General features: G+C 37.5%; 1 protein-coding gene and 1 pseudogene across 1 annotated transcript; one reads left to right on the forward strand and one right to left on the reverse strand.

The window, feature by feature from the left end:
* Nucleotides 1–1,399: 1,399 nt before the first annotated feature.
* On the reverse strand, nucleotides 1,400–4,146 carry LOC103983861 (uncharacterized protein At1g01500). The gene is made up of 2 exons (XM_009401181.3): nucleotides 3,189–4,146; nucleotides 1,400–2,073 (listed from the first exon to the last, which is right to left on the reverse strand). The coding sequence occupies exons 1-2, from the start codon at nucleotides 3,990–3,992 to the stop codon at nucleotides 1,843–1,845; spliced, it is 1,035 nt and encodes a 344-aa protein (XP_009399456.1). The 5' UTR covers nucleotides 3,993–4,146; the 3' UTR covers nucleotides 1,400–1,842.
* Nucleotides 4,147–4,422: 276 nt separating this feature from the next.
* On the forward strand, nucleotides 4,423–16,785 carry LOC135597928 (uncharacterized; annotated as a pseudogene).
* Nucleotides 16,786–16,820: the final 35 nt, after the last annotated feature.

Raw genomic sequence — 16,820 nt, forward strand, 5'->3', positions numbered from 1 at the left:
TACAATATATTGTAATAATGTCTATGCTACCTATTTATATGCTAACTCGGTGTTCCACTTATGCATGAAACACATTGTCATCAACTTTTATTTTGTTAAAGATTAAGTTATCAGACACCAACTATATATTTCTTACGTCCATACTTTTGACCAACTAATAGATAGGATATTTCAGTTGTATCGATCCAAGATTAGTATCTTTGACGAAAACTCAATCTTATGAGGATATGATAAAAGATCATGACATAAATAAATATGAAATGATAATTTTTGCTCTAATCCTCCGTCTATGATTTGAGGATCTTAAATTTGAATATATAATTTGAGTACATGATTAAGAAAAATATTTTCCTCAATCTACCTCTATTCACGTAAATTCTTCTTATGAGTGGTAGAACAAGTTACTCTTATATAAGAGTCAATTACGGGCAGGAAGTGGTAACGATTTTGACTTACACGATCTGCATAAATATAGGTTACCTCTATTCACCATAAATTCTTCTTATGAGTGGTAGAACAAGTTACTCTTATATCAGAGTCAATTACCTGCAGGGCTGAAGTGACAACGATTCTGACTTACACCAACTTGAACAACAAGCCCTTTGATGCCCTTTGATGGCATCTGAACTGGACAGAAAAGGAAGGGTGTAGACTCCTCAGCAGCCCTAATGGCAATTTGATTTGATTTTCTGGATAAAAAAATCAGATATGCCGGGAAAAAAGTCTTTTTCTTGTATTCTCTAGATAAAAGAACTCCATCTCAATAAATACAGGTCAGGATGCTATGTCTTGATAATTTTATCAGTAATAATTATGTTTTATTTTTACAAATGGTGAAGGCGAGACCTTACTATCATCTGTCAGTCTTTACTAGCCTAGAAAAATATTTAATCTTCAGGGACATGTAGGATTGATAAACTCTAAAAGAGAGTCGAATATGGCCAGTAACTAAAATGCAAGTCGGAAGACACAAACAATCTACATTTTAAGCTCATCCGAGTTCTTGTGAAAAGGAATTAATAATATTAGGTTGTCCTTCTTTAAGTACTTAAGCACATATTTTGGGATATCTTAACAAAATACATTTATCAGTCCAAAAAACTGAAGTATAAATTATTAATAATATATTAATCTAATCCTAATAAAGTAAGTCTCAACCTTTTTCTCGCTTACGGTACTGCTCTTCTTGTTTAGTTTACAACCTCTGTTCCACGCTTTAGCTTCCGTAGACGCCATGCCTGTACAAATGGTGATCGAAATTATCGTGCAGCATGCGAGTGTTGCTGCTGGATACACCTGCCCATGCATTTTTTGCAGGAACTCATTTTCTCCAAACACTATGTGAGCTCACAAAAATGACAGAAACCATTTCATTCAACTCTTATGACCCAAACCAAGATTGGATATTGTCATGCTTCTTAAAGTTCAATATAATATACTTTACAAAACACAATATTTTTCACGTGATAAGTCCTCGAGTACAATTAATTGCTTAAAGTAACAACAAAGACGCCATGGTTACCCATGCTTACCTACATGATCAGCTCTACAATTTACAGAGATTTAACCCTTAGTGGGCAGAGACATGCAGCAACCAGGTAGGGAGAACAGTTCTGTAGCTTATTTGGTCACGAAGTTGAAAAAGAACAAACTTGGGAACTAACTAGTTTGGTTACGTAGATCTTCATCTCACTCACAGGCTTCATATACATAAACGCAAGGCATAAAAGCTCTAAGAAATGAATTTTTTAAGACACAGGTCAGACTGATCAACTTACCAAGGAAATCAACGAAGCAGATTCTTCTGAGGCAAAAGTGTTTCTTGCATGGTTTGTAGACTGATTAGAAGAACCTCCTCTTGAAACTTCGAGTGGTTGCCTGGTAAGAGTTCATGAGGAGTCCGACGCCGATCCCTATCCCAACGCACATTCCCAAGCCTATTCCAAGGCCAACTCTGACACCAGAGTTAAACCATGATAGTTGCTCATCTTCACCTGAGTACCAACCTTCAGGATAGTAGCTGTGCCTAAAAGTTAGATCTGGATCATACTCGTTGGTTTCCCCCTCGGCATCCTGGAATGGTTTTACATTACTCAAGCACTTGCTAATTTAGGATACTCAGCTAAATTAGTTTCTTGAAATTAAAAAAAAAAAAGTGAAAGTGGAAAGTAATAAAAGGGATAATTTGTTGCTACCAACTTGCACCATCCTTGGATGTGTCTCTGAACAGAGAAGAGAAAAAAAATGGTGCAAGTAATTCACTTTAACATTCAACACGAATACACATTGCATGATGTAGAGATCTTTTAGGTGAGGCATTCCAAAGCATTGTTGGGAAGAAATTTCAACTGAAGACAAAAGCATGTTATTGGTCCTTCTCTACCTCTTCCTCTTTTCTTTCTATCATATTCCTATTTCATTCTCCTCTCTCTTTCTACATCCTCGATCGAGTCCCTCTTCTGCAAATGATGCCGGTATCATTGTAATCTCAACCCAACTAAGATGTCACTGTTATTCAAAAGTGTTTTGAATATAAACTTGAAGAAGACTAAATAATCTTATGGTCATAACTGGTGATCATGCAAGCCAGACAACCTTCAGGAAAATAATTTGAAGTTGCAGTTCAGAAGTCTTTGATTTACCACACCAAAAGTTCCAAAATTTTGGATCTAATGATCTGAAAATACTTGGCTGATAACACAGTTGATCTGTGCCTTTATCATACTCATCAACATCATGCTTCACATTCACTCTTTGCGTCAATGATTCATATAAGAAATCATTTATAGATCACCAGAAAATTATATTTTCCTTTTGGTCTCTGGTCCGTAACACATTTAAAAACAAAGTAAAAGTCACCTAAAAATGTGAATGAATAGCTATAACATCCATGCTTCTTTTCTCATAATCTCTATATTTTTGTACTCTAGTTTAGCAAATTTTAAGTAACCACCACAGCCAAGCATGAAAGCACATGTAGAAGAATAATATTAACCTAAAAAATCATGCCACTGAGGCAGCATATATGAGATATGTTCAACCTATTGCAAATAAAAGAACAGCTCCAACATAGTCTATCATCATGTACATGCTATCATCAAGAAAAATAATATCTGAAGCATATAAGTCTTACAATAGAAGAGAAGATCCATATGAATAACAAGATAATAATAATACAGAGTGCTTACAGTTGATGGTGAAGGCTTGGGATGAACCAAATCGGCGCTGCTCCCCTGCTTCCCACCTGTGGTTTCTTCATCCTCGGGAATTGACTCCAATGCTCCCAGCCTGACAGCCCTCCGCCTGGGGCTGAGCTGAACAGTCTGCGTCAGGATCAAGGGGACCCCGGCGAAGCACCCCGCCACGTAAACCTCGATGGAAGGGGTCGACAAGATCCCGACCTTGTCTGGCTGCACGAAAGCGGAAGACCCAATGGATGCCGCTACGTAGCAATTCATGCTCCATCCGGTCTTGGAATCTGACGGCCCCTGGAGGTGGTCGAGCCCAATCGCTCCGTTGCTCCACGGCGCCTCCATCCTCTCCAGCGAGCCGCAGAGCATCAACTTGCCCCGATCATCGCAGACCTCGAAATCGACGGCCCCGGTGAGCCGGACGCCATCGGTGCTGACGTAGGTCACCTCAGCTGCGCCGCGATCGACGCGGTCGCGGCGGAGGGGGACGGCGGTCCGCTCGGAGGACGGAAGGCGTACCCCGTTGATCTCGAGGGCGGAGCCTATCTCGCGGCGGAGATGGGAGAGGGTGAGGATGGGCGGGACAGCGTCGACGACGCAGGGGGCGACGCGGACGTAGAAGAGGCGGATCTCAAGCCACGACGAGGAAACCGGAGGAGGGGGGGTGGTGTCTCCGTTGGGGAAGCCGAGTAAGTGAAGGTTTGTGCTCCGGCGAGGAGGGGAAAGAGGTGTTGCCGAGGCCGGAGCCGATGGCCGGCCGCTCCGTTCCTCGGCTACCGCGGGCGGCAGTGAGACCGTCATCGGCACGCCGAATTGGGACTTCGCAATCAGCGATTGGAATAGGATTGGTCCACCATCAGATTTGGATTAGGATTAGGGTTCTTGGGATCGAAGGCGGTGCTTGACGACGGAGAACGCGAGGATAGGAAAAGAGGGTAACGAGGTCGACGGCCAAGCCCAATAAAATTAATTATATATATATATATATATATATATAGGTGATTTCGATCCAATATCCCGGTTCGGTGTTTTGTCAATGCCTGTGTTATTCAGTCAAAAGCGAACCGAATTCCGTCAATGAACCGGACTTACATTGCAATTGCCATGCAAATCAAGCCATGTTTCCTAAGTGCTCGATCCTGATCTAGTAATACATTGGATTTGTAATCGAACCGGGAAGATGCAAGCCGGTTGAACCGCCAGGTTGGAGAGAACCAGTCGAACCGCGGGTGGTTTATGCACTCCCCGAGCGACGCCGAGCCCGGACAGTCGCTCGACTTTGGGGTCGCTGCCATCTTTACCGATCTTTGAACCTCCTACCAACCATCTAACGGCGTTGCCAGTGTGTTGGCTACGAGCTCTCAGAGGTAAGCTCTGGAACGGGGATAGCTGTTCTTTCGCTAGTTGTTTGCTAAAATCCTTTCGGTAGCATGCAGGTTTTGATTCGGCATTCTAAGTGCAAAAGAACTAGTGTGATTGGGTTTACCCATACGGGCTATTCAATACTACAACTGTCGCCCAAGCATGAAGAGGCCCTCTTCTATGCTTGCTTATAAGAAAACTAAAATCTCTAGACCAACACACTAAACCCTAATATGTAGTCTCTGTTCTATGCCTGTCCCTAATTCTGAAGCCTATGAAGTTCATCAGTAGCATATACTGTTTGGTTTCTTCAATTAATTTCTTTCCTGATGTAAACTTCATGATAATTTTTGTTATAAATTTCAAATTGTGCTATTATATGTTTGCATTAATTTCTTATTTGAAGTTTCTTGGTTGTTTTTCCTTTCTGCATGACAGGGATAGCATACTTGTAGTAGGCTAATAAGATCGTGTGAGCTTCTGGCACTTGCTTAAAGCCTGTTTTTACCGTTTCTCCGCTCCTGAAAGGGGGAAAGAATTATCTTTTCTGGCGGTCAATACAGAAATGGGGAAGAGAAAACGGGTTGAGAACTCTGGTCAGAAGAATGCAGGTGGTGACCACCGTCCATCCACTATCTTTGTTTCCAACCTCCCCTACTCATTCAAGTCCTCGGAGGTATTCATTGATATAATTTTCTGTAGCTTTGTTGAAATTTCTCACTTGTCCGCAACTTGGTCTGAAGCTTATATAGTTTTTGTGGTTCTTCTGTTCATTCTTAGCTAGAGGCATTGTTCAGCGAAGTTGGGCCTGTGAGGCGCTGCTTTATGGTCACTTCAAAGGGTAAGTATCGTGTATTCTTGTTATTTGCAACTGATTATTTAGATTATTATGACTGGTCAGTTGGGTTTTATGATGATTGCTATAGTTTGGAATTAGAAGGAAGTAAGTGTAACTAGGTTCATTAGGGATTGATGTTTGATGCAGTTGGGTTTTTGAGAAGTGATAGATTGTTGGGGCATCTTTCCATGTAGGCTACTGAAGCTTTTGAGTCTAAAATACTTCCTGATTTCAAATTAGCTCCATTTACTCAGCTAATGTTTTGTGCGAATTAATGATAGTTCAAGAATTTTGTTGACATTTGTATACTTTCTCTTTTTGCAGGATCAGAAGTGACCCAGGGTTTTGGCTTTGTCCAATTGTAAGTTTCGCATATAATAGCTGTTTTTAGCACTTTTAGCTAAAGTACAATGCAATAAAAAGCTGCTTCAACTTTTGGAGCTACCACTGAACAAAAAACTTAAAGCTTGTCTAATTACTCATTGTTTTTACTGCCATTATTTGTGATTTGGCATAGATTACAGGCGTGATCCCTTTTTTTATTCCTTTCCAATTTGTTGTAACGGTGGGGCTTGTCATGTCACAACCACCTGTAGCTTGTTGGAGACCATGCCCTTAAAGCCTAAAAAAGCCCTGCTGGTGTGGAACTTAAAGCCCAAGCTTGTCACTTCACTTAAAAAATGACCTTAACTACAATCCTGATCAACAAAAACTTTGAAACTGGTTGAACTTATATGGCCTTTTGTAGTAGTGAACTGCTCCATCTCTGGTATCAATGAATTGTAAAACAAACAGCATATTGTTTGTTTTGGGAGTTGTCAAACAAATCAATCAATTGGAGTAAAGTTTTGCTGTCTTTGTTCTCTTCAAAGATAAACGGTGGTAAAAAAAATCAGGAATGTGGCCTTGTTTCTTTTATTTTTATGATTTGCATAAGTTGCTTGTAATTGAACTAAACTTTATCTTAGACATGTTGATTCTCTGAAGCTCTTGCACTGTTGTGCATTCATAAGCACTAGGAGCAGTGAATGCCAATCTTCATGTAGAATACATCAATACACATAGGACATAGTGACATATTAATATGACATGGGTTCTGGACATGATTTTAATTTTTATGATTCTGTTTTTTTTAATGTCTTTTCAGTGTCTAAAAACCTGCACCGGTAGTCTATGAGTTATTGCCTTTTAGATATTCATTTCCTGTGAAATGATTATTGACTTATTATCAAGTTTTGCCATTTTAGGTACCTGATCCATTTCAGCAATCTGTCGGACTGGTCCTTACTAGTGTACTGACACATGGTACACTGGTGTGTACCGGTGTTTCACAGAGGAAGAAAAAGAGGGAGAAGAGGAAGGGGTGGCGGAGGAACAAAGGAGGAAGGAGGAAAGAAGAAGCAAGAAGAGGAAGCGATGTAGGTGGAAAAAGAAGGAAGAAAAAGAAGAAGTGGTGGAGGAGAAGGAAGAAGAGGAGTAGAGGTGAGAGCATACCTGAGAAGAAGGAACATCGGCAGTGGTAAGGGTAGCAATGTTGTACGCAAGAAGAGGGCTCGCATTCGCGAGCCCTAATTTGTTTTTTATTTCCTTTTTTAATGTCAAGTTGGATAGGCCCCATCACTTTTCCATTTTTTTTTTATTTAACTGGACCACCCGAAACAGGGTGATCCACGTACCGGCCCACAACTGGATCGGTATGTACTTCCCATACCATAGTGTTTCAGGTGGTACAGCAGTCTGTGCTTGTTTTTTTTTCTTTTTAAATTTGCATTTGTAAGCTATCTGATGGCTCTTAAATTGTGCTGAGTTTCTTTAGTGACATTGAAATTTTTTGCTGGAAGCAGCCAGTCTTTGCCATCAGTCTCAATTTAAAAAAAAGGGGAAAAAGACTACCACTGTCATTGTATGCAATACTTGATCATCCATTATACTCCTAAATTTGGTTTATGAGTTTCAGTGCCACTGTCGAAGATGCTGAGCATTCAATTCAACTTAAAAATAGGTCAGCTGTCGATGGTAGAAAAATGAGTGTTGGACTTGCAAAGCATCGCCTTCCTCTTGAGGAGCGCCAGCAAAAGGCAAAGAACTGTTACATCACTCTCCTAAACTTGATGCTTAACAGTTTCTTGTACAGTCATAATATTGTGGTCTTGATGATATCTTATTCTGCAGTGCATTCAGAGGATATTGGTACCAAATATAATGAAATTATTCATTTAACAAGTGTCACTGAGCATAAAGGAGGTTCACAGGCACAAGACATAGGAAGTTATACAACAAGTATTCGATCTTCATTCTTTTATTACTATGATATGGTCTTAGAGCCGTTGGTCTTGTCTAAAATCGATAACTGTTGTAGAACCACAAAGAAGCATTGTAGATGATGGCAAAGGAATTTTGTTAGCAAGCAAGGACCCAACTGTTGAATTTCCAGGCTCAGAAAAGCAGAGGTAAAGCTGGTGTTACAACCTTGAGGATCTCATGTATTTGCATCCTGGATTATTTGATAACTACCATACAAATACAATTCAAAAGCAAATTTCATACTAGCAATCAATTTCACTTAATCTGTTCTTTCTTTTTATGTATCATTTTCTATAGTAAAAGCCTTCCTACAGCTATCTGTTCTACCAGCTCTTTAAGAGAAGTTCTTTTCAATAACTCATGGGTGACCTTATGTACTATAACCAGACAAATTTGTTGTGAATCTTTTTAAACATGACAGTATACTATTCATGTACCAGGCAGACCACTGTGAGACGTATAGTATACTATTCATGTATGTCAATGGAATCACATTAATCAAAGTTAAATGCCTTGTATGGGTTTCACTTATGTAGTAAGCATATGAAATATCCACTGTCATTCTTCTCAGAAAAAAAGAAAAAAGGTATTGTTGCTGGTTTTTAGATAATTAACTTGGCTTTGAGATTTGATTTGTTTGGAATTTGGATAACAAAAATTCCAGAACGCTAAAAGAAATTCTTTCAAGTTGTCTGGAAATCAAATCAGATGGTTTATTCTCATGACCTGAAAAATCTAGGTTTAAGTTTGAGAGCTTCTAGAGCTAGTGAAAATAGGGGGTGAAGATGGATTACATTGAAAAACAACATTAATCTTATTAGATTTGCTTGGTTGGATTCCTGAAACTAAATGTGATTTGAGATTGTTTCTGAAAATTATTAGGCCTTGTTTCATATTGCAATCCTTATTGAGACCTTTAAACTTTGAACATATGAATTAATAATCTAAGGGAAGCCATTGCATTACTAAAAGTGTGATAAGCTTGGTTTGCCTTTTTGAATTTGAACAGCTGATTTTTTTTCCCCGTTTTAATGATCTTAAATTCAGTATACTTGCAATTCTTTTTTAGTAAGCTATTGTATCAATCATCTACCTTTTCTTGACATGGACCAGGGTTGCTAGAACAGTAATATTTGGTAATCTAGTTAACTCTGAGATGGCAGCTGAAGTCTTTCGGCAGGCTGGAGAAGTCGGCACCATATGCTTAATTAATTATCCTCTTCCAAAAGAAGAACTAAAACTACATGGTTAGGAGTTTTTTTTTTTATTCCCTTCTATGTGACATTGATGTTTCTATTAAGTTGAATAACTGATCATGTTTCTAAACTAGTAGAAGTCATGCTTTCATACATTGAGTTGTTCTTCCTACAATGCTTCCAACACGTACAGGTTTAAAATTGGGTATGCTGATGTTAGGTTTCCTCTATTAAGATCGGGTTAGACTAAGATCGGGTTAGACTGATTGATCCTGATTTTAAAAACCCTCATTTTTTTGGGGATTAATTGGATCAATTGATTTTTTTGGTTGGTTTGCCAAATCCAGCCTGAGGCCTGTCTTAATGGTAAGGCCAGTTATTTACAGGTTAATCCAGTTTATATCATTTCTACCAATCTATTAATCCTGTTTGATTTATGGAAATTTCACTGGTCCATGCTTGTTCCAGGTCATTTTGGAGAAATAGGATCTGACTATCCTATTCAGTTGAACCTCATTCCAAATCCTATAATCTATCTTGATGTTGATGCTGTTGACCTTAGAGATCAGAAGGCAATGCAAAAAAGTAGAGGCCTTGGTCTGTTGGAGCGCATTTGTAGAAATATAAGGGCTCTGTAGTGAATGTGGATGTTTGTTGGTCGTTCTGGATATTTAATTGTATCTCTAGGTTATCCTGCAACAATTGTTAATTCCATTGTATTTTGAGATGTTAATAGAACTGAAGATACTAAATCAAATATTGGTTGATATAGTAAATGCATCCCACAGGACATCACTGATAGTAGATGTCATAGTTTTCCTGCAGGTGCATTCTTATAAACCAATTTTTGTTATTGAATTTGGTGTGAACTTAACTGAGTGCTATTACAGAACATTTGCATCTGATAGGATCTGATTTTTCAGGATTACAGTGTATCAATTTCATGGGGACATGCCCTTATTTAGTTTACTCTGGCTGCTCTTCAAACTGAACACTGAATCTTAATTGGATGTCTGAAGTCATATTTCATTTCTGTGGATTTATAGAACTTCACTCTGTACAAAGCCTGATCTCAGCTATAACTTTTTAATGAGTTCGACCTTGTTTTGATGACAAAAAAAGCTTCTAAATCATGGACACCAAATCACAGTGTTGGAATGCGTGATGTTCTTCACTTCCAGTAGTAATTGGTGATATTCTTTTTAGGGCTTGCTCGAGATGGATGTAAGTCAGAAGCTGCAGCAGTACTTTATACGACTGTCAAATCCGCACATTTTTCTGTTACAAAGTTACATCAATGAGAGATAAAGGGTGCATGTGTTTGGGCTCGCCAATTGGGTGGGGGAGTATAAATTCTATTTGTACAAACCCTGAAGATGTCATTGAATGATTGAATTTTGTTGTCTTACATGGAATGTGGATTGCATAAGATGTGTAGAACAAGACTTATGAAGTCTTCCTGTTATTATTTTACCTATGTATACCGGATGCAGTTTTTGGAAATTTGTTTATTTTGTTTTGATGCTGGGTTCAAAAGCTAGAAAGTGGAGAGTAATTGTTAGGAATTTGCCATTTAAGGTGCTTGATGTTGTATTGCTTGCCAATTACCTATTTTCCACTTCTTAATATCTTGAACATCATGTAATTCGAGAACTGAATGCAGGCTACAGTCAGTGAGATAAGAGAAATATTTGGGTCAGCAGGGTTTGTGTGGGATGTGTTGATCCCACATAAGTCAGATGAAGGGTATTTCCTTCCTTCATTTGAGAGAAATGATGGGGAGGTATAAATATTTGGGTCAGGCTAAGAGAAATATTTACAGTCAGGCTACATCCACATACCCTTCATTTCCTTCATTTGAGAGAGAGAGAGATAAGTCAGATGTGTTTGTGTGTGATGTGTTGATCCCACATAAGTCAGATGAAGGGTATTTCCTTCCTTCTCTCTCTCTCTCTCTCTCTCCTTCTCCTTTTCTAATTTAATCATCAAATTGACTATGAAGTATGTTGTATTTTTCTTTCCCTTTTCAGAGTTTCAAATGGTTTTGCTTTTGTTTCTTTCGCATGCAAACAAGATGCAGAAAATGTACGGTCGGTTGTCTGTTGCTGTTATTTTAAGCATATGTTACTGCTAATTCAGCTCTAAATTCTTTCTTATTAGGCCATTAAAAATATTAATGGGTGAATAATTGCAAAATGAACTGTTGCTGTTGATTGGGCAGTTTCAAAAAGAGTATATTCAGTTGCAACTGCTGCTGCTTCAGGGGAAGGTAAGTCCACTGCTTTAATTTCATAATACTACTGAACTTCTAGTTCTGCTGTACAAGAATGGACAATTTTAAGCTCTTCATTTAATATGATGTTGGTGGAATGAAGTTATAGAACAATGAGCATCAACATAAAATAAAGGTGTCATTCTATTGCATGTGATCTGGATAAATTTTATCCAATTCATTGAAGATAGAACATGTCATTTCCCTCATTTAGGAAGTGTCCACATCTTTTGTTATCTACATTATCTTTTGCCTTCAAATTTTGCATGCTGTTTTTATCTTGCTCTTTTTTTCTAAAATTGTCCTAGACAGGATGTCTATCGTTGCTGCAAAAATCAAATGCAACCTAATGCTGCTGACTGCAAAAGTTGGCCATTTCACACCTGATTTTGGAATAATCTCATATTTTTGTAGATGAGCTGTTGCAGGAACTACATTCATCATGAACATAATAATGTGGTGTCGGTAATTTATCATTCTTGACAATTAGTGTGATATTCTTGCAGTATTAATTTCTAATTGATGATTATGGATTGTCTATCATGGTTATGGTAGGATACAGGACAGCACACATTTGTCTACACATTGTCAAAATTATCTTTTTTCCGTTTTTCTTCTCAGTCACAGAAAGCGGTTTGGTGGTTATTTATTTGATAAGAACAAAATTCTTTTGATATTTTTGTCATTTTTTAATAAAAATTTGGAAATGGTTTTTATTGAATAATTTTTATTTACAGGATTCCAGAATGACAGTGACAATGAAAGTAAATCTGAAAGTGATAGTGAAGTTGATAGAGATAACATGAGTACAGATGACATAAGTACAGATGAAGTCAATCTTGATGGGCCGGTGATTGAAAAATTGGCCCAGACTAATGAGAATGAAGTTCTCCCCATTGAAGTTGATTTCAGGTCAGAGGAAAAAGTTGCAAGAAAGATACTGGATAACTTGATTAGATCATCCACCAGTGTATCTGATCCAACTCATGGTTTAGATTCCAGGACAGCTGAAAGTATTTCCGAGTCCTGGACCTCGCATCATGATGAACATAAGGAACCTCCCTTGCCTATAAAGAAAGCTGGAATACTTGGAAACAAAGTTGGCAAAGGATCAGAAGCGGAAGTTCAAGAACTTGGGAAAAGAGACAAGGATTTGGATAGAATAATTTTTATAAGCAGCCTTCCCTTTGAAATTGATAGTGAGGAGGTAAAAGAGAGATTCTCTTCCTTTGGAAAGGTGCAATCATTTTTTCCTGTCCTCCACAAACTTACCATGTATGTGAAGATCTATATTTCTGATTTTGTTGTTTATGTTTTACCAGTGTATTTAATAACTAAGAAATGTGTATGTTTCTACATGAGTTATATGGAACACCCAATCCTATATATTTTATATAGTTTATATGTCATGGTTGCTTCTTATATGACTCATATCTAACACCTGATGGCTTTATTTTTTAGAGTTAATATGGTCATGGTTGTTCCTGCAGCTGACCCAGAGGAACTGCCTTTTCAACATTTGATAGCCCAGCTGTGGCAGATGCCGCGATTTCTGCAGCAAATGCTGCACCTGGTTTAGGCATCATTATGAAGGGAAGACCACTTAAAAGTTTTGAAAGTTATAGACAAGGAATCAGTTCACAAGAAAGAACTTCAAAATTTAAAGAATGAGGCTCTTGACAGACATAATTTATATCTAGCAAAGGTATGGTTGTTTTTTGAGTTAATTTGCTTCATGACTTTTAATGGATATATTACTGTAAGTTAATCTGCTTGTTCTTGAAGCAGGAAGGTGAGATTCTTGCTGGAATACCAGCTGCTGAAGGTGAATCAGAGAGTGATATGAAAAAGCATGAGACGTAAGTCGGTATCCTCAGCTCTTAATTCATGATGATTATTCTGCCAATGGTTGGGTAATTGGATTACATGGCAATTTCTGTTTAGTGTCTGATTTTACTTATTGCCTCTGGTGGTTCTTGTCAGATATATCGTGTACCATAACTCTTAACTGTCAGTTTGCCATTGCAGTAAAAATCTTCTTACTGTATGTTTATTTTTTTGGGGTAAAACTGATATGACATATTTACTGGCAGACTTAATTTTATAGTTCAAGTATCTCGCATTAAAACATTAACCCATGTGAAACAACTAAACATAAAAAAAAGAGATGATTGGTGTCTTCTACACTATTAGTTCGGAGACATATCATAGATATATGCTACATTTGTTTTAACTCTAGTGACATTGTTTGCAGGTATCTTATGGTGGATTTCGTAGTTTAATGGGCTTTAACTTTGGAATAGTTTCACAAAGCACATTTTTGGCTTTCTCTTCATGCACATCAGTGTTTATGCACCCTGTTGGTACAGCCATATCTTTCTTGATCATTGTTTAATTATTAATTTAGACTTTTGTTCTATATCATGTAACACAGATTTTTGTGACAACTAATTTTTGACAAGGTTAAAGTTAGTCCTACAGAAATTTTGTTTTTAAAACAATCGTTCATTCAGGTTGATGAAGAAGAAGGCAGAAATGCTGCAATCTCCAAAATTCCATGTATCAAGAACTAGATTAATTATCTACAATTTGCCAAAGACTATGACTACAAAGAAGTGAGAAAACTGTGTGTAAATGCTGTTGTTTCCCTTGCTTCCAAGCTGAAACCTGTCATTCAAAAGGTTGGGTTTTATTTCTTACTGAGCTTTCAGTTTTTTGGTATGTTATATTACTTTATTAACCTTAATACTGTTTGACCTGGTAAAGCTTATGAAGGATGTGAAGAAAGGAAAAGTTTTTATAAAGAAACATTCACATGGTGTAGGTTTTGTTGATTTCAAAGAACATGAGCATGTACTTGTGGCCCTAAGGGTTCTGAATAACAATCTTGGTAAGATATGATATGGTGTACACTTTTTTCTTTTAATATGATGGTGTATTGTACAGGTTGCATAAATGGCTTACTGAATAGCAAAATTGTGATTTTTTTGGTTAAATGTATATAGACAGTTGAAATGTTATCGGGTTAAGGTCCATTTTAGCCCTTGTGATTTTGGTCATGGACCTCTTAAGCCCTTATAATTTTCTTGTATCTAAAATAACTCTTATATTTTCAAAAACATAGCATATGAGTCTTTCCCGTCAAGTCTGAGTTAACCGATGTTAGAGTCTGCTTACGTGGCATGCTGACTCATAATAAATCATTAATTTTACATTATTGTTTGGTGGAGACAACATGACCCATATGGTATGAGAAAGTTTGGGTATGATTGTCATCTCATGCTGGATATCCTTCCACAAGTGTTCAACATCTGCAACATGACTTTCTTTATATCATTGTTTGGCGTTGTGCCTTCAGTAATTTGTCATATAACGTATGTGTTACTTGGAGTGAACAATTTAGTAGAGCTGACTGGTTGATGCAATGCATGATGAGCAATGAATACTCCCAAGTTTCAAGACAATAAATTCGAAATTCAACCCTATCAGACTTCACGAAAATGGTTTTTGTCTTAAGATAAATATGAAAATTCAAAGCCACCAAAGTACAATGCATCTTGAATTTAATATATATTGTAATTTGTGCTTGACTTTCAGTAAATTGTGACTCATTATCTAGGTGATTGAGGGATTCAATGTACAAGGGATCTAGGGGAAGGAAGGAAGATTGGTGGGTTATTCTAGTTTTTGAAACCTTATCAAACTTTTGTATTTTGACTCATTATCTAGCACTTTGTATCTCTTTTAAGTAGAGAGAGTTCTCTTTATCCTCCCATATCTCACTTCTTTTCTCACCCTCTCCTCTGTTCCGTTTTGTTTTACATGACTGGTTGGCTGTTTGAACAGCTGTTGTTTGTCTTCATCGATATCTCATTAAATTTTAATGGCTCATACTTGTCACATGAATCCATCCTCTAATTTTAGTGTGTGAACAATAATTTTTGGATCAAAACTATGAAGCTGTGAGAACATCTTTGCACATTCATCTTATTCTATATTTTACATATATGTTTCCTTTCACTACAATTTTTCCCTGCTTTTTGTTTGATCACTGCCACATTCCTAGGTTTAATGATTTGTAGATAGTTCTGCTATTTTGCTTCTTTAATTTTCTTTTTTAGTTCTAATTTTTCATAAAGTTATGATCACTGCCACATTTTTAGTTCTATCTTTTCATTTTTAGGTACATATGATCACTGCCACATTTTTAATTCTCTTTATCCATGTGGACTTCAATTCTTCTTCTTTGAAGTTCAGTAGGCCTGCACGAATCACATTGCTAATATTTGGAGCATGACTCTATATATGTTAGAATTATGGAATTACAAGTGTTTTGTGTTTGATTAATGATGCATGTATATTTACATGTATATCTATCAACATTTACATTTGTCTTGTGATATCAATTATAATGAGTAGTACTACCTGGTACAGATGTTGGTTTGGTATGTGAAGAGAGCAAAGCAGACAAAGCAGACCACTGCGAGCTGTTCTTAGGTTCAAAAAAACCACTTGACCATATTTCGGCGTTTTATGCAGATTCTATTTAGTTTCAGTATCTTTAGGTTTGAACATCAGTCACTGTACTAACTTCATTTGTTTTTCGTTTGTTCAGAAACTTTTGGTCCTGATCATGGCCCCATTGTAGAGTTTGCTTTTGACAGCATTCAGAAACTACAACAGAAAGCTAAATTGGATTCTATAAAGGAGAACAATTGTAAGTCAGAAGATGGAAAAAAGAAATTTGCAACAAAGGTTTCCGACTCAAAACCACTGAGACAGACAGAGATAAAGTACCCGCTGGTGAGAAGTAAAGGCATGGAAAAGTAAGCAGAATAAGAAATAGAAGAAGGCTGCAAAAAGAGGAAATACTGATTCACCCTCTATTTCTAAGCATATGAAGTCAGAGTCAGAGTCGAATTTGATGCAAGTAGGCACACATGCTAAAGAAAAGCAACTAAATAAGAAGAACCAGGTATGATTAGCATAACAACACTTCTTCAAGTTTTGTAGGCAATCGAAAGATAATGATATGACCATTGCAGATTGAAAAGCCAATTGACAAGACAACAGTAACAAATTCCTCAGAAAAGGAAGAGAAACACCAAACCTGATGGTGGTCCAAAACAACAGAAGCCAGCTAGAAAAGCAAAGAGGAGAACGGACTGGTCAGGGGAGATAAATTGGACATGCTAATCCAGCTTTCACACCATGATTCAAACCAAACGAAAGATGCTACAAGTTCTGGTCATAAAGTCAGAAGATGGTTTGAGTCAGCTTCCTAAGGTCAGCTCGGATCAGATTTTTCTTCTCTTGCAATATAAAGCTTTGCGTCAGGGCTTATCCCAAGGTTGAGATGGATGCATCCCCGCACTCAACTTTTGCGTCGGACCAAATGCAACCCATTAGCGGTGTTTTAATTCGGATTTTTAATATTGGGGTTGGAAGTTGTACACTGAAGTTTCTTGAGAATTTACTTCCTGAAATTATATGCATTTTTGCTGCTTTGAGAAGTACCATATGCTGTATTGTTCTTCGAAGAGGTGTCTTGTCATGTTGGAAAATGTTGTTGTTTCCTTCTGCTACATATGCGGTGGGTCCCTCTGAACAGAGAAATGAGACCGAAACTTTCTTTGCTCGGTGTAAATGTATCAAAT

The sequence above is a fragment of the Musa acuminata genome, chromosome BXJ2-1, assembly GCF_036884655.1.
Source record: "Musa acuminata AAA Group cultivar baxijiao chromosome BXJ2-1, Cavendish_Baxijiao_AAA, whole genome shotgun sequence".
Classification (NCBI taxonomy): Eukaryota; Viridiplantae; Streptophyta; class Magnoliopsida; order Zingiberales; family Musaceae; genus Musa; species Musa acuminata.

Bases quoted from the DNA above. Each gene is read 5' to 3' on its own strand.
- LOC103983861 (XM_009401181.3), bottom strand. From the start codon at position 3,992: ATGACGGTCTCACTGCCGCCCGCGGTAGCCGAGGAACGGAGCGGCCGG. The intron at 2,074-3,188 runs GTAAGCACTCTG...AAACCATTCCAG, and splicing joins CCAAGCCTTCACCATCAACT to GATGCCGAGGGGGAAACCAA.